We start from the raw sequence: 23,262 nt of genomic DNA on the forward strand, positions 1-23,262 counted from the left end.
TTTCTGTGGGATTGTTTGGTTCTGGTGGGCTCTTCTTTTCACCTCATTGATGGATTCTCCTTCGAATGATAGTGGTTGGTGGTGGAGTTATTGGTTGATTAGGCCCTGGTTGCGGTGCTTTGAATCTTGATCCGAGTGGGTCTAAGTGTGGTGGTGCTGCTTCTTCAAAGGTTGTTCTTGGTGACAAGAAGGGAGTGGTGGATGCTAGTTCTGCACGAATAGCCTTGGGGTTGCCAAATACCAAGGTTGGAGATGTTAATGGTGGCATTCAAGTTGCTGGGTTGGATCATATGGTGCATCCACTTGGAGGTGAGAATGCAGGTCGGTTTGGAGCCATTGGTGATGGTGGTGTGCCTCCTCAAGGGGCAATACAGCCTCCCACAGCGGCACTACTCTTCCCTCAACAACTGCTGCGAAATTCAAATGGAGATTTTTCTATTGACAAAGGAGCTATTTTCGGAAGTAAATTACTACCTATGAATGATGCTGATTATGAAGGAAACTTTCCTTCCTTGCAAGCTAGTAATTGTGGGAAGAATTTCAAAAATCTGCTGGCTTTAGAAGATTCAAATCTCTCCAAATTAAGTCAGCCACCCTCTCCTTCCATTGTCTCTCAAGCCCAACTAGGTAACTTTCCTATATTGCAAGCTACTACTTGTGGGAATCATTTGAATGATCAGTTGCTTTTGGGAGATTCATTTATCTCCAAAAAAAGTCAGCTAGCCTCTCCTTCAAGTTTGAATCAAGCTCAAGGCCTTGGAGTGGGCTATGATCTTGTGGGGGCCGTGCATACCAATGAGCCTAGTGTGATTGTGGCTGAAAATCCTAAGGTTCAGCCTAGCTTTATTAATGTATGGTGTGGGCCTCAATTGGTAGAACATTCCAAGACCTCTCATTCGTTGCATTATGAACCACCATTGAGAGAAGAAGGTCGGGTTAAGGTGCTACCACCTCCTAGCATTGTTGAAGAGGGATGTGAGGTATGGAAGGCTACTCTCATTGGCTACTTTGTTGGAAATAAGCTCCCATTTCCAATTGTGAATTCGATTGCTCATAAGATATGGGGTAGTTCGGGATTGAAAGAGGTTGATGCAAATCTCAACGAACCTGCCGTGAGACCCAACAACAATAGTTTGGAAAATCAATTTGCAGATCGTCCAAAAAGGTTAAAAGGAAAGGAATATAGACCCCGTTGCTATAAAGAGCAAGAAACCTATATTATCAAAGGATTAGGAATATTGACCCTGTGACTATAGAGAGTCAGAAACCAATATTATCAAGGGTTGGAGGTTCAAGTGGTTGTACTTGAAACTACCGTAAGTTCTACACAAGAACAATAAAGAGAAAATTCTCACAAAAAGATTATATTTCAGAATTGCTTGATTACAAGTGAAAACACCAAGTATTTATAGGCAAAACAAGCCTTGGGTGCATTGAACCAACTAGAAAAACATTAAATGAAAGTTGGTGAAGATGAAAGGAATACTACTTAAAGTCTTGGCAGCAATTAATTAACCTTGGAAAGTTGCAGCAAAACTCCCAACCATTTTGACTAGGTTCATCCTTCATTTGCAAGCCTCAAAAATGTCCTTCAGCCTTCCAAAAGCCTATGATAAATGCACCATAAAGAGGAGTCCGAATTTGAAAGGATTAGACTCTTCTTTTTCATGTTTAAATAATTAATTGGGCTGGATATTGTCGAAATGGACTTGCCACATATTAACCATCTTCAAGTCCAAATCTTCATGTGGACTAGAACCTTCTCCTTGGGCTTGAGTTAATAAAGTTTGGACAGCTTCTTGAAGTTTCTTGGCCCGAGCTCTTGTGATTGGCCCAATTGGAATCTCCACATCATCTTGAGCATCTTCTTTGTCCTTGTCAAAGTCCTTGAGCTGGATCATATCATTCCCCCTTCTTGAAAAGGATTCGTCCTCGAATCAAGATCTGCATAAAAGGGAGAAAGATCAGAAACATTAAAGGTAGAACTAATATCAAACTCACCTTTAAGATCAATCTTGTAAGTATTGTCATTGATCTTTTCCAGTACTTCATAAGGACCATTCCCATGTGGATTGAGCTTTGATTTTCGTTGGCTAGGGAATCTTCCTTTGCGAAAATGTAACCAAACCAAGTCTCCTGGTTGGAAAATGACTTCCTTTCTTCCTTTATTGGCATGGGCAGCAGCTTGCTCATTTCGTTTAAGGATATGTTGGCATGCTTCTTCATGGATTTTCTTCACCTTTTCAGCTTTCTTCTTCCCATCTAAACTGGTAATCTTGTTAATAGGTAAAAGAAGTAAATCCAATGGAGTTAATGGGTTAAAACCATAAACAACTTCAAATGGTGAATAAGAAGTAGAAGAATGCACAGTTCTATTATAAGCAAATTCAATAAAAGGAATGCAATCTTCCCAAGTCTTCAAATTCTTTTTAATTATAGCACGCAACAAAGTACCTAAAGTCCGATTCACAACCTCTGTTTGACCATCTGTTTGAGGGTGACAAGTAGTAGAAAATAACAAAGTTGTTTCCAACTTACCCCACAAAACTCGCCAGAAATGACTAAGGAACTTAACATCCCTATCACTAACAATTGTCTTAGGGAGACCATGAAGACGAACAACGACCCTAAAAAACAATTCAGCAATATTGTTGCCCAAGGTGACAACCCAAGAGGGGGGGTGAATTGGGTCTTTTAAAAACTTTTCAACTACTTCTAATCTTTTAGAGTTAATTAAGCTAAGTTGTATGGATGCATAGTGGAATTTAAACTTAGCAAGAGTATGATTCTAATCTAATCAACTATTAAGCAGCGGACTCAATAAAAGATTAGTCTAAGTTTGTCCAAGTATGCAATTCAATACAATGAGTCTTAATGCTGTTATATTGAATGAGACTTGATTAAGTAAATTGAATATGCTTGCAACTAAAAGATGCACGGAGAAGAGTTAAGCAAGCATAGTATCTAAGTAAGTAAGTGAGTGAGGAAGTTAGATAATAAAGAGCATCACAAACACAACAAAAGTATAGTGGTTCGGTGCATCCCAGCACCTACATCCACTCCCCAAGACCTCTTGGGAATTTCACTATAATCCCTCAGATTACAGCCGGTTGTTTTACAAGCTCACAACCCAACTTGTTGTTTTGCGAGATCACAACGAACTCGGTCGGTTTTCACAGGCTCACCGACTAGAACCAACCGATTGTTTTCACGGGCTCACAATCCATTTTCCAAAGGCTCACCAACCACAACCTTACAACGATTGTTTTCCGGGTTCACAATCAACCCAGTTGGTTTTTCCCAAAGGCTCACCAACCACAACCTTACAACGTTGGTTTTTCCTTTCGTTCACCAACAAACCTTAACACCTTGATTCAATCCCTCGATTGAATCAAGTTACAAGATATTAGACTAAGAATTTAAAGCAAATACAAGCTTCTTAACTAAGCAAATATAGCAAATATAAACAATTAGAGTAAAGAGAAGCCCTCAAACGAGTTTTGAAGATGAAGGAGCTCGGCTTCTTCTTTACTTGACCCTCTTCTGATTTGGCACGAAGTAGAGGATCACCGAGGCAGTACACGGATGGAGAGAAAGCTTTGGGATTCACTTGGATGCTCTTCTTCTCTCTATTTTACTTTGAATGGCCCTTTTGTGCTTATGGGAGATTTTTCTTGTAATCTCTTTGAAATCTCTTTCCTAAATGTTCTTTCCCACTTCCATACCTTCTCCCCTAGCTCTCCTCTTGATTTTATAGCTTTTGATGGTGTGGAAACAAAAACTAGCCGTTAGAGACAAAAATAGAGCCGTTATGACCCATCTGCACATTCTGACAATGTATCCGTTGGGCTCGGAGTCGACTCGCGCGATCTGGAGACGACTCGGCCGTTACTGGAGTCGACTCGTGCTTGACTGGAGACAACTCGGCCACTGTTCCAAATTTGAATTAATGTGCATGCCTTGTCCTAGAGTCGACTCGGACCAAACTGGAGTCGACTCGCCAATAGCTGGAGACGACTCGGGCACTTGGGGGTCGGCTCATTCTCAGGAATCCAGAGGACATATTCTCTGATTTTCTTCCTCGAGTCGACTCGAATTCTCTTGGAGTCGACTCGGCTCTCAGAGCCCAAAAACTGGTCCTCTGTCTTTCAAGTAGAACTGTCTCGGAGTCGACTCGCGCTTTCTTGGAGTCGACTCGGCTGACTCGTTCACAGTGTTATTCTTTGATCTTCTTTCTCTCAATATGCTTTCCTCTGAGAGTCGACTCTTGCACAGTTAGGAGTCGACTCGCCTGACTTCGGAGTCGACTCGTGGTCCTCTAGAGTCGGCCCGGTTGCAGGGTCTAAAATTCATTGTTCTGTCTTTCCTCTATTACTCTTTTGAGTCGACTCGGAAACGTTGGGAGTCGACTCGGCATGTATCGGAGTCGACTCGAATTTTCGAGGAGTCGACTCGAGAACTATTCTTTTGAATTTTTCTTTAGAATTTGCACCTCCAACTTGAATACTTTAAACTTGAAACTTGGGCCAATAAATTATAGCTTTCTTCCAACTTTTCTTGAGAGCTTTGGAGGCCTTCTTGTATTCTTCCAACTTGCTATATTCCTTGCAAAATAAATATCTTTCTCCTTGCAACACAAATATTAGTATTTATACTTCAAGGTTTTGTGATCATCAAAATCAATCTTTAAATCAATCTTTGGGTCATCAGTCTCCCCCTTTTTGATGATGACAAAACTTGGAGTATATGCAATATAAAATATATTGTGTTCTAGAAGTAATGCATAGCTAAGTTGTTTGAAGTAGAAAATATATATCTTTAAAATATACTTCATGATAATGCTTTTAGATTTAATCTTAACATAATCAACACATAAAGCATTATGAGCATATACTCAGATATTTCTCCCCCTTTTGACAACATCAAAAAGATAGTGAAACATTAAGCACAATTGATTATAGTACTCTGATTTGCCTGTCTAATTATTGCAAGAATATGAATCATATAACTCAAGGCAATAAAAAAGATTAATGAGCATAGATCAGAGCTAATTAGGATAATTTCAAAGGAGAACACATCGAATGTGATTCCAAGGATAGTTTTCAACTCAAGTGTAGGTAGAATCTTTCTTAGGTTAATTCAAGAAGTACCACAAATGATATTCAAGGAAAGCACGAATGGAAATCTAACTTCTCTTCAATAATTAGTATGAAAGCTTGTTCATTTAAGATCTTTTGCCCAATATATTAAGTGTTTTAGCAACATGAGAGCAATTTAACTAATTTTCAGAGTATAAGAGCAATATATTAAGTATGATTGCAAAGTTCTTTTATGGTGTAAAAATATTGTGGCATACATGCCAAAACATGAATTCATGCAATTTATGATATATCTTAGAGCTACTCAAAAGAATTCAACACATTATTCTCTCCCTTTTTCAGTAAGTTAGAGGCCCTTAAGATCAACTGTTTGAATTGCAATTTGATTCATGATTTATGCATAAGATATATTAACCAAATAACAAGCCTCAAGGTGTATCATAAAGATTTTCAGATTTAAATTTCAGATGATACATATTGGAGAGTATTAGGATCACTTTTCATTTAGTATTCTTTCTCTCTCCTTTAATTATAGATTTATGCGATTAAGTTCCATAAGATCGCTCCTTCTGAGATTTTCTTTCTCCTCCTCAATTGATCATTCCATTTAAGAGTTTAGAATTTGAAGATAATGTTCAATAAAATTGTCAATCTCAAAAAAAATATATTTTCTATAAGTTTCAGCTTATTTTCATAAGACTCAATGTTTGAGATAAGACAACCATTATAGAACTCATCTCAAGGTATAAACTTATTATATAATTAAAGCAAGTCTTGCAAAATAAGGAGGTTCATCAAAATCAATCCATAAAATTCAAGGTATGCATCAAATTAAAGTAACTTTAGGATAAGATACTGAATATCTAAAGCTCCCCCTCAAAAGATGCATTCTTCTTTAATCATTCTTTTCTTTTGTTGAATTTCAGATTTTAATGATAAACGTGAATAAAACTGAAACTTTATGATATCAAGAATGTAGAGTGATCTAGAATTATTCAAAATTTATAATAATCACTCTTTTTAATCTTTCAAGAACAAGTTATGCTTCCTCTTAATCTTTGAGAAAATGTACCGAAATATTAATCAAAAAATGATTCATTGGAAGCTCAAATTCTTTCAAAAGCATTTACATTTTCTTTCTTTTAAGAATCATTTGAGTGAGCTAAAATGTTTCTAGACTTAAGATCATTCACTCTTTTAATAATAGCTCTTTCTTTTAGTGATGGAAGCAACAATCATGCAGAAAGGGATATAGAAGATCATTCAAGTGAGTGTTTATAGGATCTAATTTCTTACTCATAGATTCACAGCAATGTATACATGAAACATAATAAATCTTTTTAATATCAAAATAAAATCATATATTTAAAATATTTGTTTGCAATCAAGATCATTGAAAGACACAACATTTAGACCAATATTAGTACATTTTAATGATAAGAAAAGATATGTTTCGGATGCGTATCGAGACAATCAACCAAGGCGTCAAAATTAATTCTGTTTTTCTTATGTTAAAATTTTCATTTAGAAATCATATTGAGTTATTCTCCTAAATGACGCGATCATTAAAGCATATAACTAAGGTTACAAAGATGTAACGATATAAGCATTTTGAAGTTAAGTTTAAGCTTTTATACAAAATCAGATTCTGAATTTTTATAAGAATTTCCAAGAAGGCTTTCAAAATTGTAATTTGAGATATGTATCTTCCACATTGTAGCTCATCTTAAATCACTAAGATTGAAAACACATATTTCAATAACATTAGAACACTTTCAGAATCTTTGTATTTAATATTGAGTTTTGGTATAAATTAGAATATTATATATCAAGATTAGACAAGTTGAAGGATAAAACAAACTCAATTCATTTTGCCTATATAAAGATATACTTCTCTTCTCCTTTCTACAGATTTATTCAACTTTCAGATTGTGAATGACAATGACAAATCTGAAATTTCTTTTCAATAATACCAAACAAAAATTTTATGTAGTATTTCAAACATTCAATCAAATTATCCAAGCATGGAGCATTACAAAATATAGAGAACCCATAATTCAAGACATCATGCCACATGCAAAATATATTATGTGTTAAGTCATGCATTAAAATATTAAGAACAAGCATGTCAAGGATCAAAATCAATTCTTTTCAAATAAACTCCCCCTATTTAAATATAATCTTGCATTAATTTCATCCTTAAAGTGTGTTTTCAAGTGATTAAAAAATTTGACTTGATTCTTCTTATATACTTTCATTTACTTTGTCTTTCATTTTTACTTTCTTATGCTCTATACTCTATTTGCTCCCTATCCGGTGGAGTTAGAAGGGGCACGAGGTACTACCACTAGCCTCCCTCTTGTGCCGTCCCTAATATACCCTACACCAAATAGTTGGGTCAAATAGTGCCGGGTACTACCACTAGCCTCCCCATTGGCACCATCCCTATGATGAGCAATATAGAAATGTTAAAAAGTTCACTTCAAACTCTTCCTGTTTAAGTGTAATTAATTACGAATTTTATCCCTTCCAAATGTGCTGAATAATTATGCTTGTTTTGCTTTTCCTTAAGATTGGAGTATTTGCCTTTACTTAGATTTTACTTCTCTTGAATAATATCCATTTTCTTTTCTTTATCTCTCTCTCTTTTTGTTATTCTCAAGTAATTTACATGAAAGAGCAGAATAAAGAAATAATCTTATGTATCATATAGATGTATATCATGCAAACAATATTTTCATTGTGCTCAAGGATTCATAATTTCTCACAAGTTATTTTAAATCAAAATTTTAAGCATAAACTTGTGTATTATATGGTTATGACATAGGCAAATATATATTTTAGTTTAGGCAAACCATGAAACAATTTCTAAAAGTATAAGTCAATCAATACATATATAGACATGATATCAAAAATTAATAATTAAAGACTTTAATCATGCCATAATAAGATTTAAGTTATTGACTTTGCTCAATTAATTTATGAGAGAGGTATCTAGAATTACCAATTCATTCTGCATTCTTCAGTCAAATACCTACTAGATTTCTTATGTATGAACTTTTGGCTGAAGAAGGTCCTCTCTCTTGTTTGCATGTGAATTTTTATTGTATCTTACATGGAGATATCCTTCAAGTTGAAATCTCTCACTTTCTTGCTCAAGGATCCTGCATTATTAACAAAATTCTTTTCTTTCTTGAAGGAAAGTCATTAGTTTCTTCAAGATACAAACCATTCATCCAACATATTTTTAACTAGGTGACTCAATATAAGATATGACAATAGTTGAATATTGAGTCACTTTACTCAAGAGATTGCCTAAATATAAGCAAGCACATATCACTTGAACTAAAGAGATAGTTTCATTAACCAAGATGGCTCAAGGACAAGCATGTGAGGCAATAGGAAGATTTATCAAGGTCAAACCAATTTCTTATTTTCAAAATCAATTTAGTTTAGATTTTATTTGCTTAAGATAATTATCAATAAAACACGCTAGCTAAGTTTTAATCAACTAATCTTAAACAGTTGTTTCTATCAAAATTCAGATTATGATTTATTTGTTAACAATAAAATATGATTCATTAAAGTTAGATTGAAGTCTTGCACAAGGGCACATAATGAGCATACAATCTGGTCTACTAGCTGTATAATAAAATAATTATTCTATCATGCTTCAATACAGCTTTAAAACAATAGATCTACTTTGCTCATCCTTTTCAAATTCTACAAGATGGGGTCATAGATATACCTTCTTCATGCCAATCTTCTATAAGAGTTTTCTTGTGGACAAACTTTGGTCAATGAAGATCCCCTTTCTTGTTCGTCATAATTTGGAGTTCGAGAGAAAATGTTAATTCATTCATCATACATATTTCAAACTCACCTTGCATGAGCTTAGTGAAATCTTCATATAGATCTTCATTTGTAGAACCAAAAATGATGTCATCAATGTATACTTTGAGCAAATAAGATATCACAAATTCTTCTTTTTGATGCATAGATTTATCACTATTACTTTCTATCAAAAAGGTTATTCAAGCTTTTATATCATGCTTTTGATGCTTGTTCCAAATCATATATTGCTTTATCATATTTGTAATGAGTGTTTTCAAATATGGTGGTTATTTAACATATATCTTCTTTAATAAAATAAGCACCTAGGAGTGCATTCTACACATTCATTTGATAGAATATAAAGCTCATAAAGCAAGCAAATGATAATGGTGATCTTTACTTCTAATCATGCAAGAATTTCATCAAGATCTATTTCATCTTTTCTTGATTTAGTCTTTTAGTAATCATCAATTTTACTTTATTAAGTGCATTTCTGAAAAACTCAATTTGGTTCTAATTATTAATAAGTTTTCAGATTGTTATATGTAAAAGATTAACCATATACATATATAATTTAATTTTAGTATCTTGATAATAAATCATTAGTCTCATAAAGAATAAAATGAATTCATATTTCTACAACTAGAATCTTTTCATGAATATTCTATATGCATTGCTTGATGAATGATATTCAAAGATAGAAATATCTTTATCAGATTTGGCATTATTTTCATAAGAACATATATAACATGTATGACTGAAAAATATGAAAGATATGCAATAGTTCATTTTCTATTTTTCAGAAGATCAAAAGGAGTTTTCATCAAAAATAGATCTAATAGAAATCATATGTATGACAAGCAGTGATGATAGCTTTTAAAAATCATTTAAGTAGATGACTATCATACACAATTATCTTTTTCATTTCTTCAAGAATTCTATTAACCCTATTTTACTTATGGTGTCCTTGGTGCTGAAATAATTATTTCTGTATAAACTTTATCAGAATTTTGGTTTTCAACACTGTGCCATGATACTCTTTATCTTCACAGTTTGGAAACCTTTTTCATTTGAAACACTTTTACAAGATTTAGCAAATACAGAAAATACTTCAATTTTATTTGCCAAGAACAAATCCAATGTAAGCTTTTGAAAACTTAGTGATGGAAACAACATCCTTAGATTTAGAAATTGATTCTTGTTTGTTTCCTTAGTTAACATGCATAACAAACTTTGACCTTGCAGAAGATAATCTAAGTAAACCAATGACAAGGTCTTTTGAAATTAGGTCCATACTAGCATAAGGTAAGTTTATATGCCAAAAAGGATTCTTTGATCTTAGTATTTAAATGCATATATTCAAAGGTATACCAAGTACACATTCTCATGTTTATGATCAATAAAAATAATGCCATGGATAAAAACTCTTAATCAAGCATATAGAGAATTCATAGAGTTATTTTTAATTAATTAATCATTTAGCAACTTATCCAATAGTGAGTAGAGCATACTATAAAATGAAGTGATTTGAATATATTTTCTTTCCATACCAAAAATATCACTCATATCACAAAAATGATTAATACTTGCAAGTTATGTTTTAATCAACTAATAAAGTAATTTCAATACGAGAGGATGCAAGAATTACTTATTTCATTATTTCTTTCATTTAAATCATTCTTCTTAATTATATTTAAATTCAATTCTTTAACACATGTCTAGAGCACCCATTGTTTAGATAACATCTTTCATTGGAACCTTGGATAGCTAGACATACTTGCTGAAAAATAATCATATTTTCAACTTAGGAACCCAAGCTCTTTTGGGTCCTTGTAGGTTAGCTATAATTGTTCCTTTTGGAATCCATATTTTCTTAATAACTATTTTGTCCATAAATTTACAGATTTTAGGATTACAAGGGATGTATTTCTGTATCCTCTTGTTGAATTTAACAAACATAGATCGAACATAAGTAGTAGATAAACTTTTAGTTTTCTGTTTTTGCCTTTTAGGTTCATCAAATTTGTAATGTATAGATTTAGGAACAATAGAACAGATTTTACTTAGCTTTTATTCCTGTTTATCAGTATTATAAGAATCTATTTTAGAATAATTAAAAACTATTTTAACAAACATATTCTTGAAAGATTTTTGGGTGTACCAAGGTTGATATCCTAATCCAACTTTATCAAATTCAGCTCTTTGATTATTTATCATTAGGTTCAATTTTTCTGAGCTGAAGGTAAATCTTTCAACAACAGGTTTTAATTTGTCAACTTCTTTAGTTAATCTTCTGTTATCTTCTGAAAGTAATTCATTGTTTTTCTTAAGTTTATCATGGCTTTCAGTGAGAAGTTTAAAGTGATTTCTTTGATTTAGTTCTTGATTTTCTTTAATTAAGATTTCAGTTTTATTAGTTAGTTTCAGTTTTTCATCTATTAGAATTTGATTTTCATTCTTCAAGTTCTTGTTCTTATAAATAAGTTTCTTATATTCTAAATACAAATTAGAAAAGGCATCGTGAAGTTCATCAAATGTAAAATTGCTTTCAGTTTCAGCATGTACCTCATGTGCCATGAAGCATGAATTTGCAATATGATACTGCTCTTCTTCTACACATGATGTTTCAGATTTGTTAGTGCATTCATATTTGTCTTCAAGCATATTCCATATTTCTTTAGCAGTCATGCAAGAAGATATGCAATTAAACTCATTCCTATCTAATGCACAATATAATAGGTTCATGGTTTTTGAGTTTTGTTGAACCATTTTCTCATTATGACTAGTGTTTGTGTGTGTTCCATTGACTATAATGCACCATAAATTATAATCAAGTGATTGTATGAAAATGCGCATGCGTGCTTTCCAATGTGTATAGTTTATGCCATTAAATAGTGGAGGTGTATCAATTAATTGTCCTTCTCCTAGAAAACTATCTATTTGAGTTGTCATGATCTTTGGCTCTTGATCGTGAGATCAATAATTAATCTTAGAGCACCTGCTCTGGTACCACTTGTTGCCCAAGGTGACAACCCAATAGGGGGGGTGAATTGGGTCTTTTAAAAACTTTTCAACTACTTCTAATCTTTTAGAGTTAATTAAGCTAAGTTGTATTGATGCATAGTGGAATTTAAACTTAGCAAGAATATGATTCTAATCTAATCAACTATTAAGCAGCGGACTCAATAAAAGATTAGTCTAAGTTTGCCCAAGTATGCAATTCAATACAATGAGTCTTAATGCTGTTATATTGAATGAGAATTGATTAAGTAAATTGAATATGCTTGCAACTAAAAGATGCACGGAGAAGAGTTAAGCAAGCATAGTATCTAAGTAAGTAAGTGAGTGAGAAAGTTAGATAACAAAGAGCATCACAAACACAACAAAAGTATAGTGGTTCGGTGCATCCCAGCACCTACATCCACTCCCCAAGACCTCTTGGGAATTTCACTATAATCCCTCAGATTACAGCCGGTTGTTTTACAAGCTCACAACCCAACTTGATGTTTTGCGAGATCACAACGAACTCGGTCGGTTTTCACAGGCTCACCGACTAGAACCAACCGATTGTTTTCACGGGCTCACAATCCAACCCAATTGGTTTTCCCAAAGGCTCACCAACCACAACCTTACAACGATTGTTTTTCGGGTTCACAATCAATCCAGTTGGTTTTCCCCAAAGGCTCACCAACCACAACCTTACAATGTTGGTTTTCCCTTTCGCTCACCAACAAACCTTAACACCTTGATTCAATCCCTCGATTGAATCAAGTTACAAGATATTAGACTAAGAATTTAAAGCAAATACGAGCTTCTTAACTAAGCAAATATAGCAAATATAAACAATTAGAGTAAAGAGAAGCCCTCAAATGAGTTTTGAAGATGAAGGAGCTCGGCTTCTTCTTTACTTGACCCTCTTCTGATTTGGCATGAAGTAGAGGATCACCGAGGCAGCACACGGATGGAGAGGAAGCTTTGGGATTCACTTGGATGCTCTTCTTCTCTCTATTTTACTTTGAATGGCCCTTTTGTGCTTATGGAAGATTTCCCTTGTAATCTCTTTGAAATCTCTTTCCTAAATGTTCTTTCCCACTTCCAAACCTTCTCCCCTAGCTCTCCTCTTGATTTTATAGCTTTTGATGGCGTGGAAACAAAAACTAGCCGTTAGAGACAAAAATAGAGCCGTTATGACCCGTCTGCAAATTCTGACAATGTATCCGTTGGGCTCGGAGTCGACTCGCGCGATCTGGAGACGACTCGGCTGTTACTGGAATCGACTCGTGCTTGACTGGAGACGACTCGGCCACTGTTCCAAATTTGAATTAATGTGCATGCCTTGTCCTAGAGTCGACTCGGACCAAACTGGAGTCGACTCGCCAATAGCTGGAGACGACCCGGGCACTTGGGGGTCGGCTCATTCTCAGGAATCCAGAGAACATATTCTCTAATTTTCTTCCTCGAGTCGACTCGGATTCTCTTGGAGTCGACTCAGCTCTCAGAGACCAAAAACTGGTCCTCTGTCTTTCAAGTAGAACTGTCTCGGAGTCGACTCGCGCTTTCTTGGAGTCGACTCGGCTGACTCGTTCACAGTGTTATTCTTTGATCTTCTTTCTCTCAATATGCTTTCCTCTGAGAGTCGACTTTTGCACAGTTAGGAGTCGACTCGCCTGACTTCGGAGTCGATTCGTGGTCCTCTAGAGTCGGCCCGGTTGCAGGGTCTAAAATTCATTGTTCTGTCTTTCCTCTATTACTCTTTTGAGTCGACTCGGAAACGTTGGGAGTCGACTCGGCATGTATCGGAGTCGACTCGAATTTTCGAGGAGTCGACTCGAGAACTATTCTTTTGAATTTTTCTTTAGAATTTGCACCTCCAACTTGAATACTTTAAACTTGAAACTTGGGCCAATAAATTATAGCTTTCTTCCAACTTTTCTTGAGAGCTTTGGAGGCCTTCTTGTATTCTTCCAACTTGCTATATTCCTTGCAAAATAAATATCTTTCTCCTTGCAACACAAATATTAGTATTTATACTTCAAGGTTTTGTGATCATCAAAATCAATCTTTAAATCAATCTTTGGGTCATCAGTCTCCCCCTTTTTGATGATGACAAAACTTGGAGTATATGCAATATAAAATATATTGTGTTCTAGAAGTAATGCATAGCTAAGTTGTTTGAAGTAGAAAATATATATCTTTAAAATATACTTCATGATAATGCTTTTAGATTTAATCTTAACATAATCAACACATAAAGCATTATGAGCATATACTCAGATATTTCTCCCCCTTTTGACAACATCAAAAAGATAGTGAAACATTAAGCACAATTGATTATAGTACTCTGATTTGCCTGTCTAATTATTGCAAGAATATGAATCATATAACTCAAGGCAATAAAAAAGATTAATGAGCATAGATCAGAGCTAATTAGGATAATTTCAAAGGAGAACACATCGAATGTGATTCCAAGGATAGTTTTCAAATCAAGTGTAGGTGGAATCTTTCTTAGGTTAATTCAAGAAGTACCACAAATGATATTCAAGGAAAGCACGAATGGAAATCTAACCTCTCTTCAATAATTAGTATGAAAGCTTGTTCATTTAAGATCTTTTGCCCAATATATTAAGTGTTTTAGCAACATGAGAGCAATTTAACTAATTTTCAGAGTATAAGAGCAATATATTAAGTATGATTGCAAAGTTCTTTTATGGTGTAAAAATATTGTGGCATACATGCCAAAACATGAATTCATGCAATTTATGATATATCTTAGAGCTACTCAAGAGAATTCAACACATTATTCTCCCCCTTTTTCAGTAAGTTAGAGGCTCTTAAGATCAACTGTTTGAATTGCAATTTGGTTCATGATTTATGCATAAGATATATTAACCAAATAACAAGCCTCAAGGTGTATCATAAAGATTTTCAGATTTAAATTTCAGATGATACATATTGGAGAGTATTAGGATCACTTTTCATTTAGTATTCTTTCTCGCTCCTTTAGTTATAGATTTATGCGATTAAGTTCCATAAGATCGCTCCTTCTGAGATTTTCTTTCTCCTCCTCAATTGATCATTCCATTTAAGAGTTTAGAATTTGAAGATAATGTTCAATAAAATTGTCAATCTCAAAAAAAATATATTTTCTATAAGTTTCAGCTTATTTTCATAAGACTCAATGTTTTGAGATAAGACAACCTTTATAGAACTCATCTCAAGGTATAAACTTATTATATAATTAAAGCAAGTCTTGCAATATAAGGAGGTTCATCAAAATCAATCCATAAAATTCAAGGTATGCATCAAATTAAAGTAACTTTAGGATAAGATACTGAATATCTAAAGCTCCCCCTCAAAAGATGCATTCTTCTTTAATCATTCTTTTCTTTTGTTGAATTTCAGATTTTAATGATAAACGTGAATAAAACTGAAATTTTATGATATCAAGAATGTAGAGTGATCTAGAATTATTCAAAATTTATAATAATCACTCTTTTTAATCTTTCAAGAACAAGTTATGCTTCCTCTTAATCTTTGAGAAAATGTCCCGAAATATTAATCAAAAAATGATTCATTGGAAGCTCAAATTCTTTCAAAAGCATTTACATTTTCTTTCTTTTAAGAATCATTTGAGTGAGCTGAAATGTTTCTAGACTTAAGATCATTCACTCTTTTAATAATAGCTCTTTCTTTTAGTGATGGAAGCAACAATCATGCAGAAAGGGATATAGAAGATCATTCAAGTGAGTGTTTATAGGATCTAATTTCTTACTCATAGATTCACAGCAATGTATACATGAAACATAATAAATCTTTTTAATATCAAAATAAAATCATATATTTAAAATATTTGTTTGCAATCAAGATCATTGAAAGACACATCATTTAGACCAATATTAGTACATTTTAATGATAAGAAAAGATATGTTTCGGATGCGTATCGAGACAATCAACCAAGGCGTCAAAATTAATTCTGTTTTTCTTATGTTAAAATTTTCATTTAGAAATCATATTGAGTTATTCTCCTAAATGACGCGATCATTAAAGCATATAACTAAAGTTACAAAGATGTAACGATATAAGTATTTTGAAGTTAAGTTTAAGCTTTTATACAAAATCAGATTCTGAATTTTTATAAGAATTTCCAAGAAGGCTTTCAAAATTGTAATTTGAGATATGTATCTTCCACATTGTAGCTCATCTTAAATCACTAAGATTGAAAAAACACATATTTCAATAACATTAGAGCACTTTCAGAATCTTTGTATTTAATATTGAGTTTTGGTATAAATTAGAATATTATATATCAAGGTCAGGCAAGTTGAAGCATAAAACAAACTCAATTCATTTTGCCTATATAAAGATATACTTCTCTTCTCCTTTCTACAGATTTATTCAACTTTCAGATTGTGAATGACAATGACAAATCTGAAATTTCTTTTCAATAATACCAAACAAAAATTTTATGTAGTATTTCAAACATTCAATCAAATTATCCAAGCATGGAGCATTACAAAATATAGAGAACCCATAATTCAAGACATCATGCCACATGCAAAATATATTATGTGTTAAGTCATGCATTAAAATATTAAGAACAAGCATGTCAAGGATCAAAATCAATTCTTTTCAAATAAACTCCCCCTATTTAAATATAATCTTGCATTAATTTCATCCTTAAAGTGTGTTTTCAAGTGATTAAAAAATTTGACTTGATTCTTCTTATATACTTTCATTTACTTTGTCTTTCATTTTTACTTTCTTATGCTCTATACTCTATTTGCTCCCTATCCGGTGGAGTTGGAAGGGGCACGGGGTACTACCACTAGCCTCCCTCTTGTGCCGTCCCTAATATACCCTACACCGAATAGTTGGGTCAAATAGTGCCGGGTACTACCACTAGCCTCCCCATTGGCACCATCCCTATGATGAGCAATATGGAAATGTTAAAAAGTTCACTTCAAACTCTTTCTGTTTAAGTGTAATTAATTACGGATTTTATCCCTTCCAAATGTGCCGAATATATTATGCTTGTTTTGCTTTTCCTTAAGATTGGAGTATTTGCCTTTACTTAGATTTTACTTCTCTTGAATAATATCCATTTTCTTTTCTTTATCTCTCTCTCTTTTTGTTATTCTCAAGTAATTTATATGAAAGAGCAGAATAAAGAAATAATCTTATGTATCATATAGATGTATATCATGCAAACAACATTTTCATTGTGCTCAAGGATTCATAATTTCTCACAAGTTATTTTAAATCAAAATTTTAAGCATAAACTTGTGTATTTCATGGTTATGACATAGGCAAATATATATTTTAGTTTGGGCAAACCATGAAACAATTTCTAAACGTATAAGTCAATCAATACATATATAGACATGATATCAAAAATTAATAATTAAAGACTTTAATCATGCCATAATAAGATTTAAGTTATTGACTTTGCTCAATTAATTTATGAGAGAGGTATCTAGAATTACCAATTCATTCTGTATTCTTCAGTCAAATACCTACTAGATTTCTTATGTATGAACTTTTGGCTGAAGAAGGTCCTCTCTCTTGTTTGCATGTGAATGTTTATTGTATCTTATATGGAGATATCCTTCAAGTTGAAATCTCTCACTTTCTGATAAGAGCACACTTCGGACCGTCCTGAAAACAGGTAGAGAATGAGGAACTTGACCCTAACCGCGACCTGCCGGTAGAACCAAAGTTATCAAAAGAAGCGTGACCCTAACCGCGACCTGCCGGTAGAACCAACACTATCAAGTTCTAATCCAAGAACAAAGGTGAAGCTCTCACATAAGAGAAACCCTCAAATTTCATTCATGCGTTCTTCCCCTCTCAAGTACAATCAGGTGCTATTTTAAGGCTGAAATGGCTTCAAAGAGATGCAACTCCTAGGAAATTACATAGCACTACTTGTCATGCATTTTCCAAGGCTGCATTTACCAAGGCTTGGAAAAGATGCATGTTACACCTACTCCTAGAAAAGTAACCAGAACTTAGGAAAAAGATCCCAAAGTAATTATAGTGACTTTGGGAACTACAAGAAAGTCTGAATGTGACTTGGGGAATACAAAACATCATCTGAAATATCACCCCAAAAGTATGCACGAAAATCCAAATATAATAGGAAAGTTGGCCTTCCCATGAATGCTTCTTGTCATGTGATTTGGACTTTCCAAAGTGTTGTCTTCAGGTTGGACTCAAAGCATCTTCACCCAATTGTATGAAAGTGACCCAATTAGGTGCAGCCTCTATCTCACGTTGGTCTTCTTTTCCTTTGATTTTTATGATCAGGCTTTCCAAAGCTTGTTTCATCCTCTTAGTCTTGGCCCTAGTCATAGGACCTTCAATTCCATGCAAAGGATCTTTAGATGGGCTGGTTGCGTCTGTATCATTGGTTGCGTCTCTATCATTCCCTCCCTCTTCAAAAGGATTCGTCCTCGAATCAGATTCATCACCTACATCAAACAAAGATAGATCAGCCACATTAAAGGTAGCATTACATTACCATATTCACTTGGCAAGTCCAACTTGTAGGCATTATCATTGATCTTCTCTAGAACTTGGAAGGGTCCATCTCCTCTTGTTTGCAGCTTAGATTTTCTTTGAGTAGGAAACCTCTCCTTCCTCATATGAACCCAAACCCAATCTCCTGGTTCAAAAATAACTTTAATACGCCCCTTATTTGCTTGCTTTGCATATTGCTCATTCTTCCTCTCAATGTTGGCTCGAACTTTTGCATGCAATTCCCTAATAGTATCCGCCTTTTTCTTACCATCCAAATTGGTACACTCATTAGTAGGCAAAGGTAAGATGTCTAAAGGAGTCAAAGGATTAAAGCCATACACAACTTCAAAAGGAGAATAAGAAGTAGTAGAATGAACAGTTCTATTATAAGCAAACTCAACATGTGGCAAGCATTTCTCCCAATTTTTCAAATTCTTTTTAATGATAGCACGCAACAAGGTAGTAAGTGTTCTATTTACTACTTCAGTTTGTCCATCCGTTTGAGGATGTGCAACAGTAGAAAATAAGAGTTTTGTTCCTAGTTTATTCCACAAAGTTTTCCAAAAATGACTTAGGAACTTTACATCCCTATCACTTACTATTGTTCTAGGCAATCCATGCAAGCGCATTATCTCTTTAAAGAACAGATCAGCAATATGTGTTGCATCATTGGTTTTAGAGCATGCAATGAAATGTGCCATTTTACTAAACCTATCAACAATGACAAATATACTATCTTTGCCACCTTGAGATCGAGGTAATCCTAACACGAAATCCATTGAAATATCAGTCCAGGGTTGATTAGACACAGGCAAAGGTGTATAGAAGCCATGGGGCATCACTTTAGATTTAGCTTGTTTACATGCTATGCGCTTATCACAGACCGATTGCACATCATGCTTCATGTTAGACCAATAAAAATGCTCATGCAATATTTCTAAGGTCCTTTTTATCCCAAAATGTCCCATCAATCCACCACCATGACTTTCTCTAACTAGCATTTCACGCAAGGAACAAACAGGCACACACAACTTATTTTTCTTAAACAAGAAACCATCATGCCTATAATAGTCCCCAAAAGCATGTTTAGAACAAGAATCCCATACTTGGCCAAAGTCAGAATCATTAGCATATAAGTCCTTTATAAACTCAAAACCAAGTAATTTAGTTTGCAAAGAAGTAAGCAATGCATACCTTCTGGACAATGCGTCAGCCACTTTGTTTTTCTTACCATTCTTGTACTTGATTACATAAGGAAACATCTCAATGAATTCCAACCACTTGGCATGTCTTTTTTGAAGCTTACCTTGAGATCTTAGAAACTTCAAGCTTTGATGGTCAAAATGAATTATGAATTCCCTTGACCACAAGTAGTGTTGCCAAGTTTGCAAAGCTCTCACCAAAGCGTACAACTCTTTGTCATACGTGGAATAATTCAATGCTGCCCCATTAAGCTTTTCACTAAAGTAAGCAATTGGTTTAGAGTCCTGCATTAGTACGGCCCCTATGCCAACACCAGATGCATCACATTCAATTTCAAAAGCTTTATCAAAATTAGGCAAACAAAGCAAAGGTGCATTGGTCAATTTTTCTTTTAATGAATTAAAAGCTTCCTCATGCACTTCATTCCACTTAAACACAACATTCTTTTTAACAAGTTCATTCAAAGGTGCAGCAATAGAACTAAAGTTCTTTACAAACCTTCTATAAAAACTTGCTAAACCATGAAAACTTCTTACCTCATTTGCATTCTTAGGTGTAGGCCATTCTCTAATTGCCCTTACCTTCTCCTCATCCACACTTATTCCTTTCGAGCTTACAACAAAACCCAAAAACACAATAGATTCATGGCAGAATGAACACTTTTTAAGATTAGCATATAATTTGTTTTCTCTCAAAACATTAAGAACAACATGCAAATGATTAACATGTTCATCTAAGGTTTTGCTATAAATCAAAATATCATCAAAATACACTACAACAAATTTCCCAATGAAAGAACGCAAAACATGGTTCATTAACCTCATGAAGGTGCTGGGTGCATTAGATAAGCCAAATGGCATCACCATCCACTCATATAAACCATATTTTGTTTTAAAAGCTGTTTTCCATTCATCACCTTCTTTCATGCGAATTTGATAGTATCCACTCTTCAAATCTATTTTAGAAAACACACACGAACCATGCAATTCATCAAGCATATCATCCAATCTAGGGATAGGATATCGATACTTTACAGTGATTTTATTTATGGCTCGGCAGTCCGTACACATGCGCCACGTCCCATCTTTCTTCGGAACCAAGATCACAGGAGCAGAACACGGGCTAAGACTCTCCCTCACAAATCCTTTTTGCAGCAACTCATCTACTTGCCTTTGAATTTCTTTTGCTTCCTCTGGACTTGTTCTGTAGGCTGGTCTATTTGGGATTGAAGAACCTGGAATTAAGTCAATCTGATGCTCAATACCTCTTGTAGGAGGTAATCCATGGGGAATTTCTTCTGGAAAAATATCACCAAATTCCTGTAACAAAGAAGCAACCATACTAGGCAAAAAAGAATTGAGTTCGTTAGTGAAATAAACATCCTTGTGTATGAGCACAAGTAGCTGCTCTTTTGCTAACAAGGCACTCTCAACCTCTCTTTTGCTTGCAAATGCACTCACTCTCTTTTTTTTCTCTTCTTTGGATTCTGATTTATTCTTTTCTTTCGTCTGCTCACTCTCTTTTTTCTTATCTTTTCTCTCTTTTTCTTGAATGCTCAATTGCTCCTCTCTCAACTTACACTCTCTTGTAATTCTGATTTGATCAGCATAAGCCTCGGTTGGTTGGAGAGGTGTTAAAACAATAGTATGATTGTTCATAACAAGAGTGTATCTATTTTTGTACCCATCATGAATAACCCTTCTATCAAATTGCCACGGACGCCCAAGAAGTAGATGTCCAGCATGCATAGGTGCCACATCACAAAGAACTTCATCCTTGTATTTACCGATGGAAAATGAAATCATCACTTGCTTAGTCACCCTTATGTCTCCACAATCATTCAGCCACTGAAGTCTATATGGATTAGGGTGCTTTAATGTGGGCAAACTCAATTTTTCAACCAACAAGGTGCTAGCAACATTAGTGCAACTCCCACTATCAATGATTAAGCTGCATACCTTGTCGTTTATATGGCATCTTGTATGAAATATATACTCACGTTGCTCCTCATTACCACCCGCCTTAGGTTGCATGTTGAGAGCACGCCTAGTAACAAGCACATCTCCAACAACAGGTTCAGCAACTTCAACATCACAACAATCCTCCAATGGTGGCATGTCATCATCACTTGAGCTCACACTCTCTATGTCTCCATTATCCAGCAGTATCATGGCTCTTTTATTTGGACATTGAGAAGCAATATGTCCAACTCCTTGACACCTGAAACATTTGATATCACGAGATCTAGAGGATGAATTAGTTTCCATTTTACCTTTAGGTGCAGCAATCGAATTTTTGGCCTTTGCATCTTCTTTTGGCTTTGACACAGATTTGTTATTTTGCCAATTCGATTTCCATGAGGAACTTGTAGTAAATTTGGAAGTACTCTTAGCTTTCAATTGCCTTTCCACTAGAATAGCTTTGTGCAGCAAATCCTCCATCTCTATATAATGTTGCAATTCTACCACATCAGCTATCTCCTTCTTTAAACCTCCAATGAATCTAGCCATAGTTGCCTCTCGGTCTTCTTCAACATTGGCTCTAATCATGGCTATTTCCATCTCCTTATAGTAATCTTCCACACTCATGGAGCCTTGAGTTAGACTTTGCAATTTTCTGTGCAAATCTCTATAGTAGTGGCTGGGTACAAACCTTTTTCTCATGACAGCCTTCATCTCATCCCATGTGCCAATAGGCCTCTCCCCATTTCTACGTCTACTAGTCACCATTTGATCCCACCAAATACTAGCATAATCATGGAACTCAACAATGGCTAGTTTAACCCTCTTCTCCTCGGAATAATTATGACATTCAAACACATGTTCAACCTTTCTCTCCCATTCTAAATATAATTCAGGATCATTTTTACCTTGGAATGCAGGGATTGTCATCTTAATACTTCCCAAATGACTGTCTTTTCTTGATTCATCTCTTTGCCTCCTTCCATTACTTCTTCCATCCGAATACTCCTCTTCTTCTTCTTCTTCAAACATCCGCCCCCTCAAAGGTTTGAGTCTGCTTGGTGATTCCAAATCATTCATTCGTGCACCAAGCTTAGTAAGTTGATCAGCAATGGCTTTCATCCATAACTTCATATCAACATCTGGTTGTTTACTACCTTCACTACTCATCTTTGTATGCTGCAATCAAAAGATTAGTATAAACAGAATAGGTCCTCACACACTCCTCTCTCTGGTGGACACTCTTTTATGGCTTTTTCTTGATGATGATCTCACCCTCTTGCCTTTTACCACTTAGCTTCACCTTATGAGCTCTTAAATAAGAACCTTTTGGATGTTTCTATACAACAGGAAACAGTAAGGTTTCGATGATAACCTTAGGGAACAAGAACTCGCAAGGAACAATTTAATTGGAACCAACAAAGGGTTCAAGGAAGGTTTGAATTGAGAACAATTCAATGGAAGCGTTAAAGAACCCACAAGGAAATTAGAAGCAAAATCTGCCCCGAATTTTTTTCTTTTTTTTTTTTCTTTTTTTCTTCTTCTTCTTTCTTCCTTCTTTTAAATAGTAGAACAGAAAGAAACAAGGACGATGACACAAACCGATTAAAGGAAGATGTCACCAAGGATATAGAGATAAACAACAG

At 34.6% G+C, this 23,262-nt stretch overlaps 1 protein-coding gene across 1 annotated transcript; it reads right to left on the reverse strand.

Moving 5' to 3' along the window:
* Positions 1 to 1,897: 1,897 nt before the first annotated feature.
* Positions 1,898 to 22,951, reverse strand: LOC120106240. The gene is made up of 3 exons (XM_039119187.1): positions 19,052 to 22,951; positions 2,002 to 2,275; positions 1,898 to 1,944 (listed from the first exon to the last, which is right to left on the reverse strand). The coding sequence occupies exons 1-3, from the start codon at positions 22,784 to 22,786 to the stop codon at positions 1,898 to 1,900; spliced, it is 4,056 nt and encodes a 1,351-aa protein (XP_038975115.1). The 5' UTR covers positions 22,787 to 22,951.
* Positions 22,952 to 23,262: the final 311 nt, after the last annotated feature.

This window comes from Phoenix dactylifera, unplaced genomic scaffold, assembly GCF_009389715.1.
Source record: "Phoenix dactylifera cultivar Barhee BC4 unplaced genomic scaffold, palm_55x_up_171113_PBpolish2nd_filt_p 000498F, whole genome shotgun sequence".
NCBI classification, from domain to species: Eukaryota; Viridiplantae; Streptophyta; class Magnoliopsida; order Arecales; family Arecaceae; genus Phoenix; species Phoenix dactylifera.